General features: G+C 47.9%; 2 protein-coding genes across 2 annotated transcripts; both read left to right on the forward strand.

The window, feature by feature from the left end:
* The first annotated feature begins 11,434 nt into the window (after window positions 1-11,434).
* Window positions 11,435-14,271, forward strand: LOC144097629 (uncharacterized). Its single transcript, XM_077630284.1, has 3 exons — window positions 11,435-11,443; window positions 12,700-12,942; window positions 13,529-14,271. Exons 1-3 carry the CDS (start codon window positions 11,435-11,437, stop codon window positions 14,054-14,056), a joined length of 780 nt encoding a protein of 259 aa, XP_077486410.1. The 3' UTR covers window positions 14,057-14,271.
* An 8,724-nt stretch (window positions 14,272-22,995) lies between these two features.
* On the forward strand, window positions 22,996-25,539 carry LOC144097630 (uncharacterized). Its single transcript, XM_077630285.1, has 3 exons — window positions 22,996-23,004; window positions 24,250-24,492; window positions 24,830-25,539. The coding sequence occupies exons 1-3, from the start codon at window positions 22,996-22,998 to the stop codon at window positions 25,355-25,357; spliced, it is 780 nt and encodes a 259-aa protein (XP_077486411.1). The 3' UTR covers window positions 25,358-25,539.
* The last annotated feature ends 219 nt before the right edge of the window (window positions 25,540-25,758 follow it).

Below are 25,758 nucleotides of genomic sequence, written 5' to 3' on the forward strand. Positions count from 1 at the left end.
GGACCACGCATTGATCATTGCGAAGCGCGCAGGGCGCTACTATCTCGGAACTTAAAAGTTAATCCTTATATAATGCCAACGGTTTCACAGATGCCTGAACCTTGAAACGACGTCCCGCTTACGAAATAAATATGCGTCTGGACTGATACTGCCCTAAACGGGGGTGCTATGCGGAACGACACACTGCGGCTAATTCACGGCGACAGTCTTCACCTGTAAACAAGCAGCCAAGCCGGAGAAGTGTGCACGACGGGTCGTCCAACCTCTCGGGTGAACTGGTGCCCTATGCCTCGACCTTTTGTTGTTGACAGCGCTTAAAAACACTGAAAGAAGACAGGCACACAAAAGACGACGTCACAGGCGCTGAACTTCAACTTTATTCCTGAACCACCGAAAAACTGCATATATACCCAAAACACAGGCACCAACAAGCGGCGAAAATTTTATGCATTCGTGACAACAGAAATGATATGGCGAGTAGTGGTAAAACAACAAAGCCTAAATACCAAACGATACAACAGGTCAGAATAAAACCACAACAAGATGAGACAAAAAAATTTTTACCAAGTCATTTTTTTACCAAGTTATTTTTTTAAACCTCCAACACGTGAAATAGTGGTGCGGTTTGACCAAGGAAATTTTCAAGAATTTATCTGATAACATTGAACCAAAACATACACACAAAACAAAGATTAAGCGTAGTGAAAATAAACACGCAATGAAAACACAATGGTGATTGGGCATGCAAACGAAAATTTAACAACAAAGGTGAAGCCAAAAATTAACGCAGCTAAAAACATAAGATGAAGTGCGTTGAATAACTAAATGGATAAAAACGGGGTAAAAAATGCGCATGAGCAACGAAAGGGAAGCCAACAAATAACACGGCTAAAGGTAGAAGATTATGCGCAGTAAAACCGAAAGATAAAATATCAATAAATGAAATTCAACAAAAAGTATGAGGCTAAAAGCGAGAAAAAAAAAATAAATGCGCTAAAAACGGAGATTGGCGGAAAAAAGCAAAGCATGCAACTCCTCTGTAAAACCGTGTTTTAAGTCAAAGAGATCCAGAAAGAAAGGCTTTTTTTTTCCGACAGTGAAACACAAGGGTGTGCTAACACATTCACCCTGGCGCCTCAAAATCTCGGTGGCTTCCGCTATTTCACGTGTCAGCTTGTTCCGGTGCATTTTAACACAGTGACTTTTTCGAACATTAGGTGGCATGGCTTTTTTGGGTCACAGTTTCGGCAGTGGACTGGCAGATTCCTATTCGAGGCGTGATGAGAGGCACTATGGAGAGATCTTTGTTTCTTTGGCATCTTGACGTCTGTGCTGTGGTCTAATGTATGATAACACCACTGCTGCACACTTTTTCGGTATGTCTTCTTTATTGTAAGCAGTAGACAAGTCAAACCCCGATATAATGTCAGCCTTACAACCATATCTTCACCTCTTACAGATTGGAGGTTTGCTGCTTGGAGGTTATTGTTGGAGGTATTAAAGTTTCCTTTTCTCATTATAACATACATAAAATATGCGCATAACGCTGTATGACCCAGTCAATAGCCAGCGGCTAGTTTAGGCTCCAAGTACAAAATGTGATAGCAGTCCCCCATCAAGGGAACGCCAAATAAAAATAAGGTATTCTGTAACAAAACGACTTAAGACAAATTGCTGCGCAAATTTAATGCAATAGGTCAGTTTGTTGAGACAAGTATAGGTTACAGAACAGTCTCCAAGACTACAATAAACTCGAAAACTGTATACTGCACACTAAGTGCAATCAAATCACTGGTTTGGTTCCATTTCTGCGCCTTGGTGTAATTTTCTTTTGCGCTTGCTTGTTTGCTGTTATTTGACTTAGATGTATGTCTGCATTTTTTACTGTATTTTTTCTTTGCTTTTGTTTTTGCTTGCCTTCATTGTATTTTGTATTTTGCTCTTCACATTTTTCCACGTTCAAGATTTTGTACATCATGTTAATTCGCCCCCCCCCCCCCCCCTTATGTAATGCCCTCGGGCCCTTAAGGAGAAAATAAATGAAATAAATGAAATGAAAAAGTAAGAATCCTAGCTTTGGGAAACATCTTAATCTTGTTGGTGATTGAAAGCCTTAATTCAACATGCTCTATGAACTAGCACTGTTAAAAATAAAACCGATCTGAATCAGAAAGGGCGAACTCTTTTGAGTTTACATTCGATACGTTTTATTTACACAAGGGGAAAACCACAAAAGGATATTTCTCTTCGCACATAACAAAAAAAAAAGAACAGCAGCTTGATGATATGAAGCGGTCAAAACACCAATACACACCTTTCAGGCAATGACGAACGAATTTCGAATGTTTAAGATGCCTAGCGCGGCATCTGACGTCTTCCTTTCCCGCACTTTTCCTTGCAGGCCAAAGCATCGGCGTTGCGGTTATTATATCAGCGCTTATTTCGCTTCGAATGTCACGAGCGCGCCTGGGGAAATGTAAACGGCGCGATTACTCCCGCCTGCGTATCGAAGCTCACGCCCGACGCCAGCGGAGCAGCTTGCCGCGCTGTATCCTCCCCGGACGCTGACCGTTCTCACGGACAGGGAAGAAACGGGTCATCGCACACCCTTGCCCACCGGCCTGCCTGTGAGGCGGTCGAGACTCCTGCGGCACTGAGAGCACAAAAATGAGAACGTCGGTCTCGATGGGGCGCAAGTTAAATGCGCCGTTGCGGCTGCGATACCAAAGGAAAGTTAAGCACTGACATGCGCGTTTATACCGCAGGACGTGCGTATACATTTGAGCGGTTTTGCAGAAGGCAAGCGTAGCAGGGGGCGGCAGAAAGTTAGGTGCGCTGATGAGATCAAGAAGTTGGCGGGGATACAATGACCGCAGCTGGCAAAGGACAGGATCAATTGGAGAGACACGGGAGAGGCCTTTGCCCTGCAGTGGGTGTAAGCCGAATGAAATATGAACAAAAATATATTATAGACATTATTATTAAAAGATATTATAGCCATCCTTTCGTGCAATCCAGCTAAAAGCGTAGCATGGCACCTCTTATAACGCAGAGTTCACTAGAACGCCACAAGTTTTATCTCTTCATTTGACCACTCCCTTTCCGCCATGAAAACTTCTGTCTCCGCGTGAAGTAGTCAAAGCGTGGAAACAGGAAGGAAATCAGAAAAAAAATATTGTGGGACGATAAAAAGAACGAAAAATAAAGTGTCCCTGCCCGTACCACTAAGTGTAACGGGCTAATGAAATCAGACAGTGCTAATCATAAAGCGACAATTTCCTCCTATAATGGCAAGTTCACCATACAGGAAATTTACAAGTGGCTGTGGAAAATTTCTTGACTCTGACGTACCACTAGCTCATACTATAGAGCTGTGACTGTAACCGAAGTATCGCTGACCAACCTTTGTGAGTCTTGTGGCGAAATAGAGTCTATAGATCACTTTTTCCTCTTTTGCCAGCGGCTCACTTCACTCCGTAGAACATACTTGGAGATTCCCCTCGCTCGACTGGGGCTCCCTCTATTTATTCCGATACTACTCTCCTTTGGTGCAAGAGCCAAGGGGTATGCCTTGAAATCTGTGTGCGATTTAATTCACGGGTATATAATTGCATCAGGTCGATTCTTATGCTAAAAAGTGAATTCATGGCTTTTACATTTCCTTTTCCTTTCACCTTTTTTCTCCAAATTTGCGCCTTCTTCACAAAATTATCCAGTTATTCCACTCCTTACCCATGTGTGCATTTGTATCAACAATGTACCCTGGCCAATCCCCCACCGTGGGTACGTGCCATTCAACCAGAGGCCATCATCATCATCATCATCATCATCAACAACCGGGAACGGTTTGCTGCATTGTGCAATAGAATATACAAGGGCAAGGTGAGGCTTCTTGAACTACTTTCGCGCGCTCACGAGCCAACCACACACCTCTTGCAGCTGACGCCCTGCGCATGTACGTTCTACTGCATAGAGAGTTATCTCCGACCACATCTGCGCACCGATAAGTTCACCTGCACGGCCTTTGATCGCTGTATGCTGGCCATTGCAATAAGAACGGCCAGTGCGAAGCGTAGGATACCAGGCGCTCTTCATCGTGCAAGCTGGTGTTCAGCCGTTCTGAGACCAGAACACTTGAGAATGTGGATCATCCCTATGAAACAGTGGCAGTTGTCTGTAGAATATAATCTGTTCCGCACTCGGGGGTCACAGGGGTCTATTCCGAGTGCCGCCGGAAAATGCACTAACTTGTTAGCGTATACAGAGCAGACCGCAAAACGCTAAGGCGCCCGTGCGCTGTGCGATGTCAGTGCACGTTAAAGATCCCCAGGGGGTCGAAATTATTCCGGAGCTGCTCTTCTTCTTCTTCTTCTTTTTCTTTTTCTTTTTCTTTTTCTTTCTTTTTCTTTCTTTTCTTTTTCTTTTTCTTTTCTCTTTTTCTTTTTCTTTCTTTTTCTTTCTTTCCCTTTTTCTTTCTTTCTCTTTTTCTTTTTCTTTTTCTTTCTCTTTTTCTTTCCCTTTTTCTTTTTCTTTTTCTTTTTCTTTTTCTTCTTCTTCTTCTTCTTCTTCTCCTCCTCCTCCTCCTTCTTTTTCTTCGTCCTCTTAAGGCATGGCACATACCCACATGGGGGGATTGGCCAAGGTGTAGTGGCATAAACAAGGAAATTTCCATAGGAGATTACGACAAAATTTTAGCACCAAGCGTGAATTTCGAAAAAATGTATCAATAAAAACGACAGAAGAATATAGTAAAATAACAGACAGCATTTTGGTGAAAAAAGAAGAGCTCGAAGAATTCCACTACGGCACCTCTTTCTTCCTTTCTTCTTTCAATCCCTCCTTTATCCCTTCCCTTACGGCGCGGTTCAGGTGTCCAACGATAAATGACACAGATACTGCGCCATTCCCTTTCCCCCAAAACCTATTATTATTATTATTATTATTATTATTATTATTATTATTATTATTATTATTATTATTATTATTATTATTATTATTATTATTATTATTATTATTATTATTATTATTATTATTATTATTATTATTATTATTATTATAGCAATTCAGAATTTAAATCTCCATCGCCCACTGAAGCAGGCTTTTCCGTTCGCGGAGCATGAAAATGTGCTCCTGATTGCCTATTGTAGTACGCCATTCGATAGGCACACAATATTCTGTCGGATTTTTCCGATAGCTGCTCAGGATCTGTCCTATACCAGGTTTTCTCATGAGTGAGAATGAAATTCAATGCAACAGCTGCAGCTCTTCAACCATAGGCTTCTTCTTCTTCTTGCCGAAAGGTTACCGTAGCGTGAGCACATAAACAATACCGCTCTTTGCGCGAAATACCATTTATCCCATAATATTCTCCATGAATTTCGCCAGCGGGATCGCGCAATAAGATTTCAAGCCGATTGCAAGCTTCCCACGATTCAGCAGTAAGATCAGCTGATTAGACTTTCATTGTCTGGGAACAACGCCTTCATATGTTTTACTGATCGCCATAGCTGAGTAGCTCACCTCCGGTTGTTCGGCTGAAGATTCACACAGCAACGTATGAGATATAATCTGGCCCTGGCGGTGACGAATGCCCGTATGTAGCCACACAGCAACTTGAAATTACTAAGAGATGTAACAGCATCCATCTCCAAATCGTGCGCCACAACTGCTTGGGATTCAAAGTCGGAAAGACGGCTGTATACCTCCGTGGGATCTACGCTGCAAATACATCGGATCCTTCTCGTCCTAGTTCTGTAAAACGTCGTGCATATGTTGTCAAAGAGATGCGCAAACCAATATGCGCACTCTTTAAAATAAACAAGTACAGGCTTGTCGCGAATGCACGGGACATTCGCGAAGCATATCAGCGGGTAAAAGAATTATCAGGTTTTAAAGCGACGCAAAAAGCTACCGATGCTTTCAGAGCGCACGACGTATGTGTCTTTCTATAAGGTCTCCAATCAAGAAGTCGCTTGCTTGCCAGTGCAGTGCCCTTGAGTTCCAAGTGCTACTGCTCACCAATATTCGAGACCACCGCACACCAATCCAAGACCCTCTAGCCATCAATCTGAGAAGGTGGAACTGCGTATCCACTGCTTCCCTTGAAGATTATGGAAAACAAACTGTTCACACTAATGTTTTTCTAGCCTTTAGGAAGGCATTTCACTTCGCTTTTATATTACTGGAAGTGTTGCACTGTTTCTGATAAAAAGCTTGCTAAACTCCAGACCCCATCGCAGCAATTAAGGAGTCAAACGTAAGATGTAACTTGCTAAATATGCAGTACCCATGGGTATATTCTTGGGCCGTTACAACTTTTGCCTTACATAAATGATATTTTCAATAATTTAGTAACGCAAAAACATAGTTTTGTATGCAGATGACGCAAACGGGTTCTTCTCAGGTCTCAACGCACACGAAACATTTGCGAAGTGAATATATGGCTATAAAATATAAACATCTGGTTAAAGGCAAATAAACTGCAATTGATTTGGGCCAGGGACTTTCCAGGCCGTCGATGAACGGCTTTTCCTTATCCGCCTGTACAATTTGTTGTATGAATAGAAACGTGAACGAAAGGTAGGGGAATCCCCCAGGGTGTACTATATTTTTATTAAGGAAGTAATTACTCGTCAGCATCCACCCAAGCAAACCCATACCACAAAGGAACCACAAACCTGCGAGCTTACCTCTGGAATTTTAGTGAACATATCTGCCACAATTAACTACTATCCGATTCGAAGATGTCACGTTTCATCAACATCTTTCTGGTTCGCCGTATGTCTACGTGTTCAGAGCTAACATTTCTGGAGCTATTGGCATGTTAAATGACCTAAGATTCCTCCATGCACTTGTACATTCACGTTTCAAGTACTCCTCTCTGGTGTAGCCAGCGACATATGAGACAAACCTAAATTCTCTACTCTCATCACAAAAGTGTGCATTACGAGCGATTGGAAACGTACCATTCACTGAAAACACTGTTCCCACGCCTGTTTGTTTTCTTCTACTTTATAATAAATTATATTTCACCCATAAATAGCTACACAATTAATCTCCCATTGATCAACGCCACAAATAAAAAAAATAGAAACAGTCTATATGCTTTCCTTGATTTGGATGACAGTTGGCTTCCATCATTTACCGGTAAAACAGTTGTTTAAACAAAAGCTATCCCTGGAAGCCATAAGTCAATAGAGAGTAAGCAGAACGCAGTTTCGAGAAAAATATCGGGATAATCAAGCTTCATACGAGCTACGACAACATTAATAGTTTTGTGTGATCACGGATAAATGATGACATAGAGAAGAAAATAATGTCACCAATATCAGAACTATTGAACGAGTGTCCTGGAATATCGAGTTTACTGCGTAACACAATCCCAATGCAATCTGAGAAGCGCGCCAAAGCAATATTTTCTCTGAGCATGATGCCTGTACACTACTGTTTGAGCCAACTTTTGGAGTCAGTCTTGTGCACTGTGTAGTATTTAAACTTGTTTCTTGTAACTATGATTGTTTACTGTCAAAGTTATTGTGATGTTCGAGTAGTAGGTTTATTACTGGTGTAGTTCACCTACTTTATGTCTTCTCCTTCCACATGTAGGTCAGGTATGTATCAAAGAAATGTGTAGAAATGTATAAATATGCTGTATTGTGTCGGTATGCGACATAAAAATTATCGCACCGCTGCCTGTGCTACCAAGGTGGCATATCCTTGCCAGGTACACTCCGTGCCTTTTTCTGTCTCCCGAGAACTTTTCTGTGAAATTATCTGAAATAAATACAGAAAGGAAACGTGTGTGCGCCACCCGTGATACCACTGGTCAACCTCTTCCCGGTTATTTGGCATGCAAAAGTATATTAGTTGTTTTTATGAAGATACTTTCGTTAAAATCTTGAAATAGAAGTTCCGACACACTGCAAAAAAAAAAGAAAAGTGAACAAGAAAAGGGCGGAAACAAGATGTGAATGGGACAGTGGCGCTCACATCAGTTTTAAGATTTCAAGTACCTGCTCAAATCAGAGCCGCAATCTGTAGCGATTATATTCAGATGGTGGAGGCAGTGGTTGATTAAAAAAAAAAACTGGGGATCTTTCCCTGGGGATTTTTCGTGGGTTTTTCGCTCACGCGGTCAAAGATGGCGGATTCTATCCGACACGGGCTGTTTTTAACGCTATCGCGTTAAAACCGTGCGTCAAAGGCGCAAGAAGCCAAGCTTGAAAAGAACTATTACCGCTGTACATAACAAATTCATTAACGAATGTTTGTCTCTGAGAAGAAACTAGAAGAGCTGCAGTATGGAGCATGCAAACTTACAAATGAAGTAGCAATATCCGCGCCGAGCGCAGTTGTTCTAGCGATGGCTCACTGCCCTTGCTTCAAACATGAACTTTCATGCAGACCCTGTTACGGGAAAGGCTTCCTTCCCGTTCAAGTGAAGCTTCAACACTGTGCAGAACTGCAGAAGTGTACTCTGGACCCGATTGTAGAAACTTGTGAGCAACATATGTTCCAGGTCTTCCTCCATGTCTGTCGGTCCCTCCCTCCCTCCTTCCGTCCGTCCGTCCGTCCGTCTGTCTGTCTGTCCGTCCGTCCGTCCGTCCGTCTGCGTGCGTAATTGTGCCTGTGCGCTAGCAAGACACTATTATAAGACATCGTTCACACTGCGATAACAGTGCGAAACAGGTTCTGGCAGCTGCGCAAATGCTCCCCCCCCCCCCCCCCCCCAAGAATATAGTGATGACATCGAGCTGTCTGTGACGTCATCGTGTTTATTCATGAGCGCGTGCATGTGAACGCATGCAGCTCACTCCGCAAAGATGCCCGGTCCCATGGGGACCCGTGCGACAGTCTCCTCCTCTCCAAATGTAAATAGGCACGTCCCAGTCCCTTTCCACATGCGCTGGTCACCGACAGAAGAACAAGCGAAATCGCGGTGCACGTGCCTGCAGCCTTCGGCTCCCTGCCGAGGCTGTCGCGTTTCCAGGCGATCCAAGGGGGGCGAGCCGCCGACGACGACGACACGACCGCGCGACAGCGACGGCCACGCAGGGCGACTCGCCGGTCCTCCGCATTCGCATCGGCGTCCACGTGATCCGGACACACCGAAGACAGGTCACGCGCACAGCTTCCGCCCTGCTTGTCGTCATGAGCCAAGCGCTGAACGTCGCCCGCTGTTTATTGTAACCTTTGTGATAAACCTTTGTAACCTTTGTAATAAAGCTGTTTATTGTAGCCTTTGTAATAAACCTTTGTGATAAACCTTTGTAACCTTTGTAATAAAGCTATTTATTGTAGCCTTTGAAATAAACCTTTGTGATAAACCTTTGTAACCTTTGTAATAAAGCTGTTTATTGTAACCTTTGTATTAAACCTTTGTAATAAACCTTTGTAACCTTTGTAATAAAGCTGTTTATTATAACCTTTGATTATGCCAGGCGCCAACTTCCACAATTCACCCGCTGTGCTTTGCGGTTACCTAAAGAAAGGGAGCACACACTCGGAATTGCGAACTCACGTATACAACACTCGCCAGTGCAAGCCTCATTCCAGCAATGTGTGTCCGCTAACTCCTGCCACTGCAACCGAGCAGCTTAGCGGTTTATTAGTGTTGGCAATGTAAGCTCGTAAGAACCTCAGAAGTTCACCTAAACAGCACAGCAGATCCAGAAGCGCGTTGTTCCGTCTGTTCTTTTCTTGTCCCGCGTGTTGCGCTGTGAATTCTTTAGTAAATATGTGCCAATTTTACAAGCTTCGGCCTTATCCAGGGGAGATTGGAAAGAAGTAGGGTGCGAATAATTTTGGGCTTAAGAACAAATTACAAATTTAGCGGATATTTTATTTTTAAATTTGCCAGTTTGACGAGCGGTTCGAACGCGTGTCTCCTGAGCTCAAAACGCGATTGTAATGTGAAGCGGCACAGTGCCCTTGAGCGAAGTTTTCTTCTGAAGGTACTGACATCCATCGCCTTGAATTCAAACGGTGGTTCTGGTGTGATTGGCTGTATCGCCTGATTAAGGCAAACTGCGAAAAAGCTTGGTAGTTTGCATTTAGAAAGAAAGGAAGAGAGATAAGTGGTTAGGAAATTTGTAAAATAGAGGCTGACTGTGTGCCGAAAGGAGACAGCTTCTATATTTAGCCCCCAAGATTGAACAGACAGCATATTCAAGAATCAACAAAAATCTACGGGTTTGAATAAATTGATAAAAATATGCCGTCAAAGCAAATATTTTCCCCAAGCCTACAAAGCCTACTTATGCACAGTTTTTCCGCGAAGATATATACGTTATCGAAAAAGTGCACCCACACGTACACTGAGTTAAGAACGTTCAGAGCTGATGCACAAGGTCGAATTTCAAGGCGTCAGCATAACTTTCTGGTACCAATTATAAATTCACTGTCGCGGTGTAAGTACACTACTCAAAATTTCCTCAAGCCTCACCGTGTCCGGCTCAATGGAATTGCCGCAGCATATTTATACTAGGCGCAGAAATTGCAGTCGAGATCTGCAAGCTGAGGCTGAGACCTTTACGGCGCCAGAAATGCGCTGTTGCTAAACTTAACCATCAAAACAGGCTGTTAACGGATACGCGAGTTAACTTCACCCCGATCATCTTTACAGGAAATGAATAAAGTGATGCCTCTAAATGGAGAGTTAAGTGCGAACTTCAATACCCCACTGTTCCTATGGCGCTATGGCCTCCACGGAACTATACTAGAGGCGCACGCTGTCAGATTTTCGAAAAAAGACCACGAGCCCTGACGTTCGCAGCTCACAGCAATATGCGCAGTACGCCATTTTCTCCAGCCATTCTTGCACGAGAGGAAATGTGCAACGCATGAAGAATTCCTGCAGGCCGTAAGTGGCCATCCGTGTCCGGCTGGAGATGTACCGGAGGGTAACTCAATGGAAACATTGCAATCCCGCGTTGACATCCGATGTCATCACAGTGACACAGCGCATAGGCTTCACCAACTGAGGGTCTTCACGGTACCGCACAACTCTGGACGAAGTCCCAGGTGCAAACCGCTTTCTAATGCCACTACCACAACAAGGGACCACGTGGTCCGTCTTCGTGCCATCCTTGCCGCTCGAAAGCGGCGTTGAAAGTACCGATGACCAGTGAAGTGCGTTCGGTGAGCGATTCCAGGACAGCGTGCGGGCGGGGCGTCAGTCTTGACAGGACTCGCCCTTGCCGACTGGTCCCATTACGCGGAAGAGACAGCGAGGCGACAGCGGAGCAAGACACGCCGGAAATGAGAGACAATCACAAGAGGAACAAAAAAGTGATCACTGCATCTGGATCGTCCCCGCTTTGGCATGCATTCCGGCCAGCGGCCGGTCGCATCGGCGGAGACCGTATAAAAGGGCCGTCGAGTGGCGGTCTGGACACATCCGATCCCTGCACCGCAGCAATAGCAAGCAGCAAACATGTGGAAGGTGAGTGCACGGCATCTTCGTCCCAACTGAGACTCGCAAGGCAGCCCGCTCTTCGGAGCCTCGTTTTACCCAGGACTATCGAGAGCTTTCGAGAGCCGGGACTGCCTTTGCGAATGTACAAGCGCCCCCAAGCTATGTGTAGTTAGCGCGCGGCTGCGCGCAGCGCGCACCACTGATTCCTATAGAGCCTATGTCTTCAACGGATTGCATGGAGTTAAGGAAGCAACTTAAGCACGTAGAGTTGAAGCGATGGAAATGTCGAATAATAACAGAAATAAAACAAGTGTTCGTCACTTTCAATTTATCTGAACGAAAAGAAGGTAGTCGGCAGTGTTAACGATAATGTTATACAGCTGTAGCACTGGCTACTGCCAGCCTAAGGAAAGGGTCCCGCTTTCGGGCAGCTTTGTGCCCGGTAGCATCAGCTTCTAGACGGTCACTGGTGAACAGATTGTGTGGGGTATGCTGTTTTAACCCGACCGGTCAGAATGTTGATGCAGGCCCTCTAAAAAGCAGCTTTGATTTCCCGCAAGTTTTTTAACCGTAGCGCCCCTCTCAGTATGCGTCATGCTTGCGTCATACAGAAAGCAGTGCAGATAGTCAGGATGAAAAGAAACAGCTGGACAACGTTTGATGTGATGAACTTCAGGGGGACACCAGTACACCCTATGATAACTGCAATCGCCATGTACTTTCCAAGTTTCGAAGGGTCCAACGATCCTCAGGGACTGGCGTCAGGGCGCAAGGGAATAAGCAACTGCAAGAAATGTGGCCTAGATGAACTCCCTAATTTTAACTCCATGGTTAGACAATCCAGGAAGATATAATTCAGCGTCGAGCAGAACATTGCTTCCGTAAAAAAAAAAAGTGGGAGTAGTTATCCCAGTTTGCAAAAGAATGGAGAAATTCTTTTTGTCGAACAGATTTAAATTAACGAAACACGAATGTTTCGAAGATCTTAATCAGAAGTGAACTTCAGTATCTAAGTCTGTCAGATTATCTTACATGGCACATTTCCTGGTGACTCTTGAAACGTGATCATACGATGCAGTCCGTACTATGAAGGACCGGGAAATTACTGTTTCACCACTGATTACGGTTAATACAGATAACAAGTACAGCTGGCATTCGCAGTTTATATGTGCCACTTATTTTTTATTGCTTCTGTCAAAGTGGCTTGAATTGAGTACTTTCCCCACTCCTTGTACTGCGCACGTTCTCCTTGAGAGACCACCGCTGAGTCATCTCACCCGCAGGTAACGTTCTCCGCTCTCTGCCTCGCCGTCCTGGCTAATGCCGGCAACCTTGGCGGTGGCTTCGTTGGCGGTGGTTTCGGCGGATTGGGCGCTGGATTGGGAGGCGGCGTCTACGGGGGAGGACTCGGAGGTGGCCTTGGCGTACACCACGGTGGCGGCTACAGGGGAGGCTACGGCGGAGTGTACGGTGGTGGACTCGGAGGTGGCTACTACGGAGGCGGAGGCGGCGGATACTACGGTGGAGTAAGTGGCGAAAGCTGAAGACAATGGGGAAAGTTGCACCGTTAGCCGTGGGTAGGCAAAACGCCAACGCTGATTGTGGCATAGATAATTTCTCTTAGCGACAGCCTTGAGACACACGCATACACGACATGATGGCATCCACTCTAAGATCCACCTCTGTGACGTTCTCACGTGGCCTTTTTAACACACGACATTCATGACTTCTTCAAAGCGACCACTGCCTCATTGACGAATAGCCTCGATGTACAGCAGATGAAAGTCGAAGTTTCCAGTTACGGCACATGACAATGAAGCTGACATGATTTACAGCATAGAACGTGCCCTGCACAGCTGAAGCTGTCAGCTTGCAGATCATTTTGGCCTGGTCTCGTTGTCTCGCGAAGAGAGGTTCAAATTGAATGATGAGAAAAGTCCTCCGAAAAAGTGTGTTAGAGTGTTGGTCTATCATACAATGCTGATAATGCTTCATTAGAAACGCTTAGCTCGTTGGAGATTAAGGTTTGGGTGTGGGGCGTAAACGGTTAAGGCGAATAGCCACCGAAAAGTGCCAACTTGCAGTAACTATTTCCTTCCACGTTTTCCGCAGGGCTACAGGGCGGCTTACGAAGACGTGAGGCCCAAGCCATACAACTTCGGCTACGTCGCCCAAGGCCCTGACGGTTCAAGCTCTCGCCAGGAGGTCGCCGACGGCAGCGGCAGGGTCCAGGGAGTCTACACCCTCAGCACTCCTGAGGGAGGACAGAGGAGGGTCAAGTACGCCGCCGATGCGGGTGGCTTCCGCGCCAGCGTCGATACCAACGAGCCCGGCACCGCCAGCGAGAGCCCCGCCGACGTGGCTTTCCGGTCGTCCCAGCCTCCCGCCTCCGTGCTTGCGGCCAAGTACGGACCCGTCGGGACTCGCGGCGGGTATGGAGGCGCCGGCTACGGCTACGGCGGCGGCGTGTACCGAGCTGGTGCTGGTGGATACGGAGGCGCCTATGGCGTTGGAGGTCTCGGCGGCTACGGGCTGGGTGGATACGGCGGTGGACTTGGAGGATTGGGCGGCGGAGTCGGCGTCTACCGTGGTGCCGGAGGATACGGAAAGCACGGTGCCGGAGGCGCTGGCTGGTGGTGAACGAGCCATCCGCACCTGTGCGCGACTTAGTGCGCATGCATGAAAGACTACGTCCCGTCGTCAGTGTGTCTTCGTCCATTTCTGTACAGGTGTCGGTGTTTTGTCGTGCGTTTGCGAGGGGGTTCACTGCTTCTGGAAGGACCCGCTTTCGCAATGGTGCAGCCTTTGGTGTAGGGTCGGATGTGGTGTGGTACTCCTTTTCGTTCCCTTCTGAAAATAAACCTACGTGTTGTCAACAGAAAAAGTCTGTCCAGGATTCTGTGTTCCCCTTTATTCGTTTGACGGGCGCAGCAGCTGCATATGCTGCGATATCCTGATGTTCATTCCACCTAACAAACCTCTTTTTACGTACTCAGGGATAATTATCTTTCTCTAAATCAGCCATCTTGGGCGCACGCCATACAACCGCTTAGATGCCTTAATATTGACTAATCACGCGATCTACGAGGTGAGTGCGCTCGGTCATTACATAACCGTTGCGCTCCATGGACCACTTTTCGCGTTTTCTGACCGCCCTCTCCTTCGACTTCGGAGTGTTTCACTCTCCCTGAAGCTCCTGTCACCTTTTCTCCTGATCCTCTTAGAAGTAACGCCATCGCTATAGTTCCGCCAAAGCCGGGTAAAGGCAGACCAACATGAAGCGAATTTCTTGCGAGAATTTGCCGTCAGCCGTTCGCCGGAAACAGCCAATGCGGGTTGTCAGCGGGGACCAATCAGGGCGCGACCGCGTCTGACTTCGCCAACCGCATTCGATTTGGCTCGCACCCCAGGATGAACATGGCGACATGGCACCTGTGTTTGTCCCTTACATGTCATGTCTTGTGTGGGCGCTACTATTTCCAAAAGACAAAAGCTGCGCGAATCGCGTACAATGAAAAAATGATCCAGACACAATCAATATTTTTATAGAGCACAAGAACGCTTCCGCACGTCGCACAAACAATACGCCGCGGCTATAGACCCGATCAGAATTACCGCTGCAGTGTGGGCAGCCCGGATGCTGTCCGCGTCTTCCAGTCTATGTTCTGATGAAAAAGAGCAAAAATTGTGAAATTATCTTTAAACTTAAGCAGTAATTCGTCCTTTTTTCCGCCATTGAATAAATTGCGGCTCGACAGCAAATGCAAAGGTGTTTTTCTTTTATGCAATTTGCTGAGAATAGAATCACGCTGTTTCTAGCAACACTGAAATCAAGGCGGCGGCTGCTTGTTTTTCGCCGCATGTGGTGCAGTACGACGAAGGCACACCAGCGTTCCGTCCTGCTGGTGCTGGCCGCACGAAGTTCGTCGCGCAAGTTCGCTCCATGTCGGTCGGCCTTAACGGTCGCTTAACAGCTGCGCTGTAAAACAAACGTTTAGAGTTTGGCACTTTCGTCAAGAACATCAGTCGGTCGGCTGGAACAGACTCCCGACGACTTTGACGAAGGTGGGCGATTCGCAACGTTGACGACAGCAGTGCCGTTGGACTGCACCCCTTGGCATTGCTTAATACTCTCGTGCAACGGATAATGTGAACAGTGCCGTAAACTGTCTTCGCTTGGCGCGTGCTCTCTACCCTGGTTGTCATCGGTGGACTGTGCTCTGTGCCTTATCTGCCGCGTAACTTCTCTGGTGGAGGCTCTGGGTGTGCGCTCTTCACGCCACGAAGCTTCGGAGCGGTCATCATATCGTGACCGCCACCATGGCTCAACCTGGAGAGTCACGGAGCACAATATACTGCCATTCTATTCGTAGTCACGGCTCGGCCCAGGACTGCATCTGGAACTGACAGCACCGACTGGACTGGTATTTTCTGGAACTGAAAGTACCGATGTCAACGCCTGTCTCAGCTTTTACGAACGAGCAACCTTCTTCAACAGCTGCGAGTGTTGGTTTATCTTACCAACACGGCAAGGACCGCGGCACGAAACACACGCGGGCGAGCTAACGAGTTGGGGCGCTTGCAAAGAGAAATAAGAGAACAATTACATACTATAGCATCCACCCAAGCGCAGCAATGTACGGCTACAAAAGAAAGCTGCAGAGCTTTCACAGAAGCTTCGCAGATGAGGAAATATTCGTCCTGGTCCGATCTTAGAACCTGAGACCACCGCCTTTCCGGGGCAGTGGGTCTACCAAATGAACTAACTAGGACGACTAGCGGGTAGCAGGGCGGGGCCGAAATGACCAGCAACTCGAAGCGGGAAGTATGTCCTGCTTCGATGACCCGAAGATTGGAAGCACGCCGCAAAGAAGCAGCTTGCTTTGCGCGTGCAGTCTTTGGTGGAGAGTTACATCACTTATATTCAATACGTTTCAGTGCCTTGACACAAAGCGGACGCCGCCATGACTGAGCCAGACAAGATGGGCCACGTGCTCAAAGGAACTGTGGACGATGGTTCTTATTTGCTTGTCTGGAAAGTCTGAACCGTGGTGGACAGTACCGTCAAGCAGTGTCGAGGCATTGAGCGAGTGAACAGCCGCCGCATATGATAATAATAATTGGTTTTTGGTGGAAAGGAAATTTTGCAGTATCTGTCTCATATATCGTTGAACACCTGCACCGCGCCGTAAGGGAAGGGATAAGGGAGGGAGTGAAAGAAGAAAGGAAGAAAGGGGTGCCGTAGTCGAGGGCTCCGGAATAATTTCGACCACCTGGGGCTCTTTAACGTGCACTGACATCGCACAGCACACGGGCGCCTTAGCGTTTTTCCTCCATAAAAACGCAGCCGCCGCGGTCGGGTTCGAACCCGGGAACTCCGGATCAGTAGTCGAGCGCCCTAACCACTGAGCCACCGCGGCGGGTTCGCCGCATATGCCGCAGCAGTTTTCTCGGCTGTACCTTACTCTTTTTTGCGTCAGTGGTGCTGCTTTGCATTTGCGCTGGCTGTTTGACGATGCAATGAAGCGGCCTTTCAGCAGACAGGGCTCTTTGAATTTTTGGTAAGTCCGTGCACCATGCACACCTTGGGTTGTCCCTTTCTCACATTTGTACGTTCGCTCTTGGGCACAGGCTGTCCAACGGTGGTTTTCAAAGGACCTCCTGGCCGGCTCAACGTCTGAAGTTTTGGTAAGCACTCTTCGTAGCTGATACTGTTGTTTCACCTCATGATTTTCTGCATCGATGCATACTGTTTGCTAATGTTTCACAAGCTGCACCTGTTCCATTCGTGGGAAATGCATCCGACACTCGCTGTGGAAGTTCGGCTGTCAAAGATGCTTTCCACAATGTCAGTATAAACATTAATAAAAGCAATATTTTGCTCTGTACAATATTCTACATGATCCTTCGTGACTCTCAGGAGGGTAAGTAGCCGGCTTAGTAGTCTTTCAATAGCCCTCTAAGAATGTCCTCGCACTCTTTACACTATACCGCGCCGCATTTCCAGACTGGACATCTCTCTTCATCAAGAATTGGTTGAAGATGATATTTTCATGGTCTGAAATCTTTAGGAAGAGCGCAACTAAATGGCTTAGTAAGCTACTGTTGGCACCCGTGGAGTTGTCAATTCGTTTTTTGCAGCTGCGATTTCGGACTTAACTCTCATAATCGCGTAATGGGGTTCGAGTTGGGCAGGCTGAAAAAAAAAAGGAAATATGTCATTCTAGACGAAGTCTTCTCTTTAGTATTTCAAGCTGCGGCTAGGTGACACTATTCAGTGACCTGTGTTGACACTGGGGCTCACCGTCATTATCTCTTGCAGTAGCGTCGTCGATGATCGCGGTTAGTTCGGGCACGAGTTATTCGGAGCGTCCGCTACTGCGAAAGCATCTGGTGCGGCACGGCGTTGGTTTGACGACAGCCGAGAACATGGTCTGGGCTTGGATATGTATTGTGGTAGCCTCTTCTAGTACCCTCGGAACAGACACTGTCAGGCTTCAGCTTAGGCAACTTCAGTAAAAGAATAAGATCCGTGCCCTCAAAGACCTTCCGGTCGCGCGTTGTTGCAAAACTTCGGGAGCTGTCTGCGGCTGTGCTCGTTCTTTTTCGATTCGTTGAAGAACTTGACAGCATCTTCCGCCCCCTCAGCGACCTCCTAAAGAAGGACACGAATTTCTTTCGGGGACCTCACCTAAGCCTTCACCGCGCTGATCTCGAAGCCTGAAGATCTCGACGCGCTGATCTCTAAGTCTGTACTGACGCCAGTGGTCATGGAATAGGCGCTGTCCTTTCCGGGCTTCAATGCTGCTACGAAAGTGCGATCGCCTACGCCACCCGCCTCCTCTCTGTGTCAGAGCGCAGTAACTCAATCTCAGAACGGGAGTGCTTATAGCCCTGGTGTGAGCCGTTGGGAAACTTCGCCTTAATTTTACAATCCACTTTTTACGTTTCTCATCGATCACCCCGTGCTTTGTTGGCTTCCTTCTCTAAAAGTCCCTACGGACTGGCGGCCATTGGCCATGTCACTAATGCGATAGCGACATTCTCACGCTTCAATCTGATCACGATTCCATCTAAATGTAGTGTAAATGTTGGCGAACGAACCGTAATGTTAACAAGTGCAATAAAAAAGTGCAAATTCATGCGTGTGCGTCGAGTGACTAGAAACCTAGGGACTGGCGGCCATTGGCCATGTCACTAATGCGATAGCGACATTCTCACGGTTCAATCTGACCACGATTCCATCTAAATGTCGTGTAAATGTTGGCGAATGAACCGTAATGTTAGCAAGTGCAATAAAAAAGTGTAAATTCATGCGTGTGCGTCGAGTGACTAATAACTTGCCCTCGTATCACCTTCAAGACATGACTCTAGTCTGTAAATTCTTGTAAAAACCTCGGCGTTGACATTACTAATGACGTTACCAAGACTGCTCACGTCACACATGCCGTTAACAACGACAGCAAAACACTTGGATATCTTCTCCGCAATTTTGGTAACGCACCTTCATCTCTGAAGCTCTTACTGTACAGAACGCTCATTTTACCTAAACGCGAGTAGGCTGTGACAAAACTTTAACCGCTTGCTAACGAGGACGAATATAAAGAAGACCGCACGTGCTCTAGCCTTGCTCTGCAGACAGCTGTTGCTATGTGCGACACGGTGACAGCCGGACTGGCGGAAACACATACGGACGGGCCCGATGAGCTAGAAATGAACTTGATCAGCTAGAGTGACTATTCGGGCGAGTTGGTATGTCATACCAACTCGCTCGAGCATCACTATGGGATCCTCTTCATCAGTGCATAACGCACTCACTTGAAATGGTCAAAAGTACTGCTGCTTAGTTCACTCTAACTACAACATAACTGCAAGCATAATCAGCATGAAAGCTAGTCTTGGTGTGCCATTCCTTGCGTGTCGTCATAGAACATCTCGTCTCCGCCTTTTTCATAAACTTTTTCGCCATTCTTACCTGCGCGAAGAATTTATTCCACCCCCACAGTACGTGTCACCACGGATGGATCACGCCCACAAGGTTGGAATACCATTCTGCAGAACGATAAACTACTTTTACTCGTTTTTACCCTCGACATCCGACGAGTGCAAGCACCTTTCCACATCGCTGGCACTAATTAATGATCGCCGTTTATTTCAAAATTCCATCAGCTAACTTTGTAAAGCTAGCAACCTTCTGTAAAATCACGCTCATGTTTCTATATTTTGTGGTATTACTTTGTATAACCACTCCCCTCTATAATGCGGTATGGCCCTCGAAGTATACTAAATAAAATAAATCAATAAAATGCCAACAGGAGTACGATTACCAGGTGGAGCACAAGTCTGGTAAGTTACGCAAAGACGCAGACTGCTTCTCCCGTTACCCCGTTGGTCTGTGCTACAATAGTGGCACTAAGGGCGAAGCCGTCCAGTTGCTGCTCTCTGCCATAGCTTACATTGGCGAAGAACAGTGCGGGAATGCTGAAATACGCTCCATTATCCACTGCCTCAAGAACATGCCATCTGACCCTTTCATGACGTTAGTTCTCAAGGGTTACACTTTATACCGCAGCAACCTTCACCGGGCAGGCCCCTGAGTCAACTTCCGGAACTAGGTGGGTTGCAGTTGCCAGTTACTGAGCTACCAGCTACGCATTCATGCGAGCACCTCATCTTACGTCATGGTGCTCCCCACCAACTCGCGACCGCGGCTGCAGCTCTCTTTAACCGTTCTCGCCGACATCCTCCGTTCTGGCTCAACTAAGCATCACGCGACCAACACCTATCACTCCCAAACAAACAGCTTCATCGAGCTCCTCAACCACACTCTCACCGATATTCTCGCAGTGCACGTTTCACCGAACGATTGGGACCGGGACGTAGCTCTCCCATATGTTACATTCAATTACAACGCTTACCGCCATGACACTGCCAGTTGCTCACATCTCTACCGTTTTTTGTGACTGCGAGCCTCCTCACCTCTGGCCACGCTGCTTCTATACCTCTGATGCCCGGCTTTCCAAGTGCGCCCGCGACGCCATTGCCCATGCCGACCACGCCCGCCAGCCAGCACGCTCTCGCCTATTAGCCTCGCAGCGGGAATACTGGGACCACCGCCACCACATGGCCTCGTTCTCACCTGGATCCCTCGTGCTGCTTTGGAAGTCGTCTCGCCGCATCCGACTCCGAAAAACTCCCGCTATGCAGTTCCGTACACGTGTGCTGCGCCAAGACACCGCTGTGACCGATCAGATCGCCCAGGCCTTCCTCGATACTACTTGAAGTGATATATCGTGCATGAATGGCGCTTGAAGTCCTACCACTCGCAGTACCCTGTAACACCCTAATTCGTACCGACACGATGGTTTTGCGGCCAGGGTGCCGTGCAATGGATAATACAGATATTTAGCACAACGGAGACATACTAGCGTTAACGTATACCAGACTACTGTATGCCTGCTGCGCGTGCGCAGTAGCAGGTGCACGATAACGTGCATAGCCTTATCTGTGCACGATAACGTGCATAGCATAGCCTTATCTGTGATAAGGCTATGCTATAGTACGTCTGCACTCTGCTAAATATCTCCAATGTGAGTCTCGACGACGTGGACAAAGTTATCTTGGAGCGCGTCCTCTGCCCTGTGTGCCCGTGCCCCGGTTGTCTCATCTATATCTCTCATTTTCTGCCACGTAGCAATATTGAAGGCGTTCAACACGCTGAGACGTCGCAGCGCTTTTTTAAATGGAACAGGACTCTGCGATTCCCACAGCCGCTTTCTTATGTCATTCAATACAGAACAATTAGCACTTAACTCGCCGCCTCTTACACCCTGCCTACTTATATTTTTCTTAAAGATCACTTCGAGCTATGTAGTCTCGCCCACTAAGAGCAAAAGACCGCAAGCAACGGTTAAAATAAAGCACCAATTTAGCCAAGGGACCGAGGAGATAAACCCATCGCTCCCGCTAGCATGACGCCGTGATAACGACAGAGCTTCTTTTCACGCCACGGAGCTCTAATACCACCAACGCAAGGAACTCGCGGGCTGGGCGGACGGTCGGATAAATATCTGCTGAAATATAGAGGTCAAGATATAGCTGTTCAATACAGTTTTCAGTTTTTTCAGTGTTTTTTTCTTTTTGCTTTGAATTGAGCATGCGCTCTACAATCACTGGCTAATCTTGGGTAACTGTATTAAAACGTGTCGGTCGACCTCCTTTGATATTAAAGTTGTTAGCGTACTGTGTGTCTCGTCCTTCTTCGTCCGTCGTCTGCCAGCGCTACAGGGTTCAGAATGTCATACCAACTTGCCCAGCAACACACCCTGTTAAATACATCGCTGCCTTAAAAACATTCCGGCCATATGCACTATAGCGTCGCGAAAGATGCTTCGATACAAACGAAGGTGAAGTCGTGGGCACGTGCGCTTACGCCGAGTAATAGGGGCGTCTTGAGCCCAGCATACATGTGCGCAAGTTAAGGGAGAGAAATGACCTCGGTGGCAGAGCAGCAATAGCAGTTTGCAGTTCAATCCTGACAGCGATGGGTACCTTCTAATAGAGTAAAATAGTAGCCTAATGTTTACCCTTGTGCTAACGCAAATTTTAGCGACACGTGGGTTAGTGGGATATGCTGATACTAGTCGGTGTGTATTTGCTCTGGGTATAGGGTGGGGAATGTGAGCGCACGTGGATAACGTAGGCATCAATGCGAAAGTTAATCATTAAAGCGAAATTTCCAGTGTCTGTGCAGGACATGGATTAATTAATGCTTCCAGATTAGCAGGAATGAAGAGCTAACTTCCACACCCCGCCACACCCATGGCGTTACGACCCTCAAGTAAATAAGCTGCTGGCAGACTGTTCGATCTCCATGCAAATGTCTTGCAGATGCCGGCTTAAAGCACCACTTACACATTCCACAATATGCCCTGATTCTTGCATGAGAGGAAACGTGCACCCCATGGTGAATTTTATGGCGTAAATGGCAATCCATGTGATGTACTCGCCGGCTGGAGACGAACCGAGTATATCGCAATGAAAACGTTGTAATTCTGCCTTAAAAACGAATGTAACCTCCTTCATGTAGCATAGGCTTCGACCAGTTAGGGTCTTGAGTAGACGCGCAACCTACAGACAAGGTCCCAGATGAAGAACAAGCTTTCCGGCGCCGCCACCGCGACAAAGGAGCACGTGGTACGTTCACGTCTTCATGCGATTATTCCGGTCGAAAGCAGTGTTGAAAGTACCGATGCCCACTGAGACGCGTTCGATGAGCGATTCCAGGACAGCGTGCGGGCGAGGCGTCAGTCTTGACAGAACTCGCCCTTGCCGACTGGTCCCATTACGTGGAAGCGACAGCGAGGCGACAGCGGAGCAAGGCACGCCGCAAAATGAGAGGCAATCACAAGAGGAAAAAAAAAGTGATCACTGCATCTGCATCGTCCCCTCTTTGGCATGCATTCCGGCCAGCGGCCGGTCGCATCCGTGCGGACCGTATAAAAGGGCCGTCGACTGGCGGCCAGGACACATCCGATCTCAGCACCGCAGCAGCAGCGCTGCAGCAGTAACCAGCAAACATGTGGAAGGTGAGTGCATGGCGCCTTCGTCCCAGCTGAGACTCGCAAGGCAGCCCGCTCTTCGGAGCCTTGACCAGGACTATCGAAAGCTTTCGAGAGCCGGGACTGCCTTTGCGAGTGTAGAAGTGCCGCGATGCTCGGCACAGTTAAAGCAAGGGCGCGCTCAGAGCGCACGACGGATTCCTATAGAGCCCAGGGCTTCAGTGGATTGCGTGGAGCTACAGAACCAATAGGAGGAAGCGAAGCTGATGCGATCAAATTGTCGATTAAAAACAGGAATGAAACTAGTGTTTCCTGAGAGAAAGGAAGATACGGAAGAGTTAACGATAATAATATGCAGCTGCTGAGAGCTTAAGGAATTCGTCGTGCCTGGAGAGAGTTTCAAGCCTGGCAACACTCGCTGCTAGAGAGTGTAAATAGTGTGTCACTGATTAACAATTACGTGAGGTAGGCCGTTTCAATACGATCGGCCTGCATGTTGAAGCAGGCCCTCCAAAATGTAGCTTCGATCATCCGCAGCAGTCTCTTAAACAGCGCTTCTCTCAATGCCTGTCGTGCTTTCAATGAGCACGAACTAACGCTGATGATCAGTCTTAGAAGAAACAGTTGGCCAGTGTTTGATGCGGTCAGCTTCCAGAGGACATTAGTACGGCCTACGAGATTAACCCCAAGTCCGGCGTGTTTTGCAAATATCGAATGCGCCAATCATCCTCAGTGGCTGTTGTCAGAAGCGCAAGGGAAATATTCACTGCAACACAGGCGGCCTATGTAACTACTTAAAGTTACCTTTATGGTTAGGCACTCCAAGAAGGTATAATTTAGCCCCGAACGGAAGCTTGCCTTTTTGAAGAAAAAAAGTGTTGGAGCCGCTGTTTTAGTTTGCAGAAGAATGGAGTAGTTCTCTGCGCGCCAACACAGTGTAAATTAATAGTACAGGAATGTTCGTGACATCTTAATCACGAGTGGACTGAAATATCTAGCCTGTCCGATTGTCCTACATGGCACATTTCCTGGTGACGCTTGAAACGTTTTCATACGATCTACAGTTCTGTGTGTTATAAAGCAGAGCGGGAATGAAACCAGTGTTTATTATAGCCAATACAAATACGAATTACAGCCAATATTAGCACTTCATATCGGCTGCTACTTGACTAACACTTCTGTCGTACTGAAGAATTAGATAAGTACTTTCCTCACTCCTTGTGGTGAGCACGTTCTCCTTACAAGACCGCTGATGAGTCATCTCACTCGCAGGTAACGTTCTCCGCTCTCTGCCTCGCCGTCCTGGCTAATGCCGGCAACCTTGGCGGTGGCTTTGTTGGCGGTGGTTTCGGCGGATTGGGCGCTGGACTGGGAGGCGGCGTCTACGGGGGAGGACTCGGAGGTGGCCTTGGCGTACACCATGGTGGCGGCTACAGGGGAGGCTACGGCGGAGTGTACGGTGGTGGACTCGGAGGAGGCTACTACGGAGGCGGAGGCGGCGGATACTACGGTGGAGTAAGTGGCGAAAGCTGAATACAATGGGGAAAGTTGCACCGTTAGCCGGGGGTAGCCATAACGCCAACGATGATTGGGGCATGGATCGTTTCTCTTAGCGACAGCCTTGAGACACGCACATACGCGACATGAAGGGATCCACTCTAAGATCTACCTGTACGACGATCTCGTGTGGCCTTTTTAACACACGACATTCATGACATGATGTTGATGTGATGTCTAATGACGAAATACTTTCTTCAAAGCGACCACTGCCTCATTACCAAACAGCCTCGATGTAACGAGTAACGATGAAGCCGGTCACCGCGATAACCCGTGCCTTCCCCGTTTTCCGCAGGGCTACAGGGCGTCTTACGAAGACGTGCGGCCCAAGCCGTTCAACTTCGGCTACGTCGCTCAAGGTCTCGGTGGTTCCAGCTCTCGCCAGGAGGTGGCCGACGGCAGCGGCAGGGTGCAGGGGTCCTACACGATCAGCACGGCTGAAGGCGGACAGAGGAAGGTCAAGTACGCCGCCGACGCGGGCGGCTTCCGCGCCATCGTGGACACCAACGAGCCCGGCACCGCCAGCGAGAGCCCCGCCGACGTGGCCTTCCGGTCGTCCCAGCCGCCCGCCTCCGTGCTTGCGGCCAAGTACGGACCCGTCGGGACTCGCGGCGGGTACGGAGGAGCGGGTTACGGCTATGGTGGCGGCGTGTACGGAGGTGGTGCTGGTGGATACAGAGGCGCCTACGGTGTTGGAGGCCTCGGCGGCTACGGGCTGGGCGGATATGGCGGTGGACTTGGGGGACTGGGTGGCGGAGTCGGCGTCTACCGTGGTGCCGGAGGATACGGAAAGCACGGTGCCGGAGGCGCTGGCTGGTGGTGAACGCGCCATCTGCACCTGCGCGCGACTTAGTGCGCGTGCATGAAATGCAGCGTCCCGCCGTCGACGTGTCTTCGTCCTTCTGTGTACAGGTGTCGGTGTTTTGTCGCGCGCTTGCTAGCGGGTTCACTGCTTCTGGAAGGACCCGCTTTTGCAATGCTGCAGGCTACGGTGTAGGGTCGGGTGTGTTGTGGTCCTTATTTTCGCTCCTTTTAGGAAATAAACGTACCTGTTGCCAACAGAAAAAAATTGCCCTATGATTATGCTTTCTCATTAAACTCTTTGACGAACGCAGCAGTTGCATATGGTGCGCCAATCTGGCGGCCGTTACACCCACGAATCTCTTTTCGCCTACTCAGACCTCTTCTTCTTTCACCAAATCGGTCAGCTTTGGCGTACGTCGT

This window comes from Amblyomma americanum, chromosome 7, assembly GCF_052857255.1.
Source record: "Amblyomma americanum isolate KBUSLIRL-KWMA chromosome 7, ASM5285725v1, whole genome shotgun sequence".
In the NCBI taxonomy this organism is placed as follows: Eukaryota; Metazoa; Arthropoda; class Arachnida; order Ixodida; family Ixodidae; genus Amblyomma; species Amblyomma americanum.

What these genes read in the sequence shown, in the direction of transcription:
- LOC144097629 (XM_077630284.1), top strand. An exon ending in GCGGCGGATACTACGGTGGA is followed by an intron (nt 12,943 to 13,528) that starts GTAAGTGGCGAA and finishes CGTTTTCCGCAG; the next exon opens with GGCTACAGGGCGGCTTACGA.
- LOC144097630 (XM_077630285.1), top strand. An exon ending in GCGGCGGATACTACGGTGGA is followed by an intron (nt 24,493 to 24,829) that starts GTAAGTGGCGAA and finishes CGTTTTCCGCAG; the next exon opens with GGCTACAGGGCGTCTTACGA.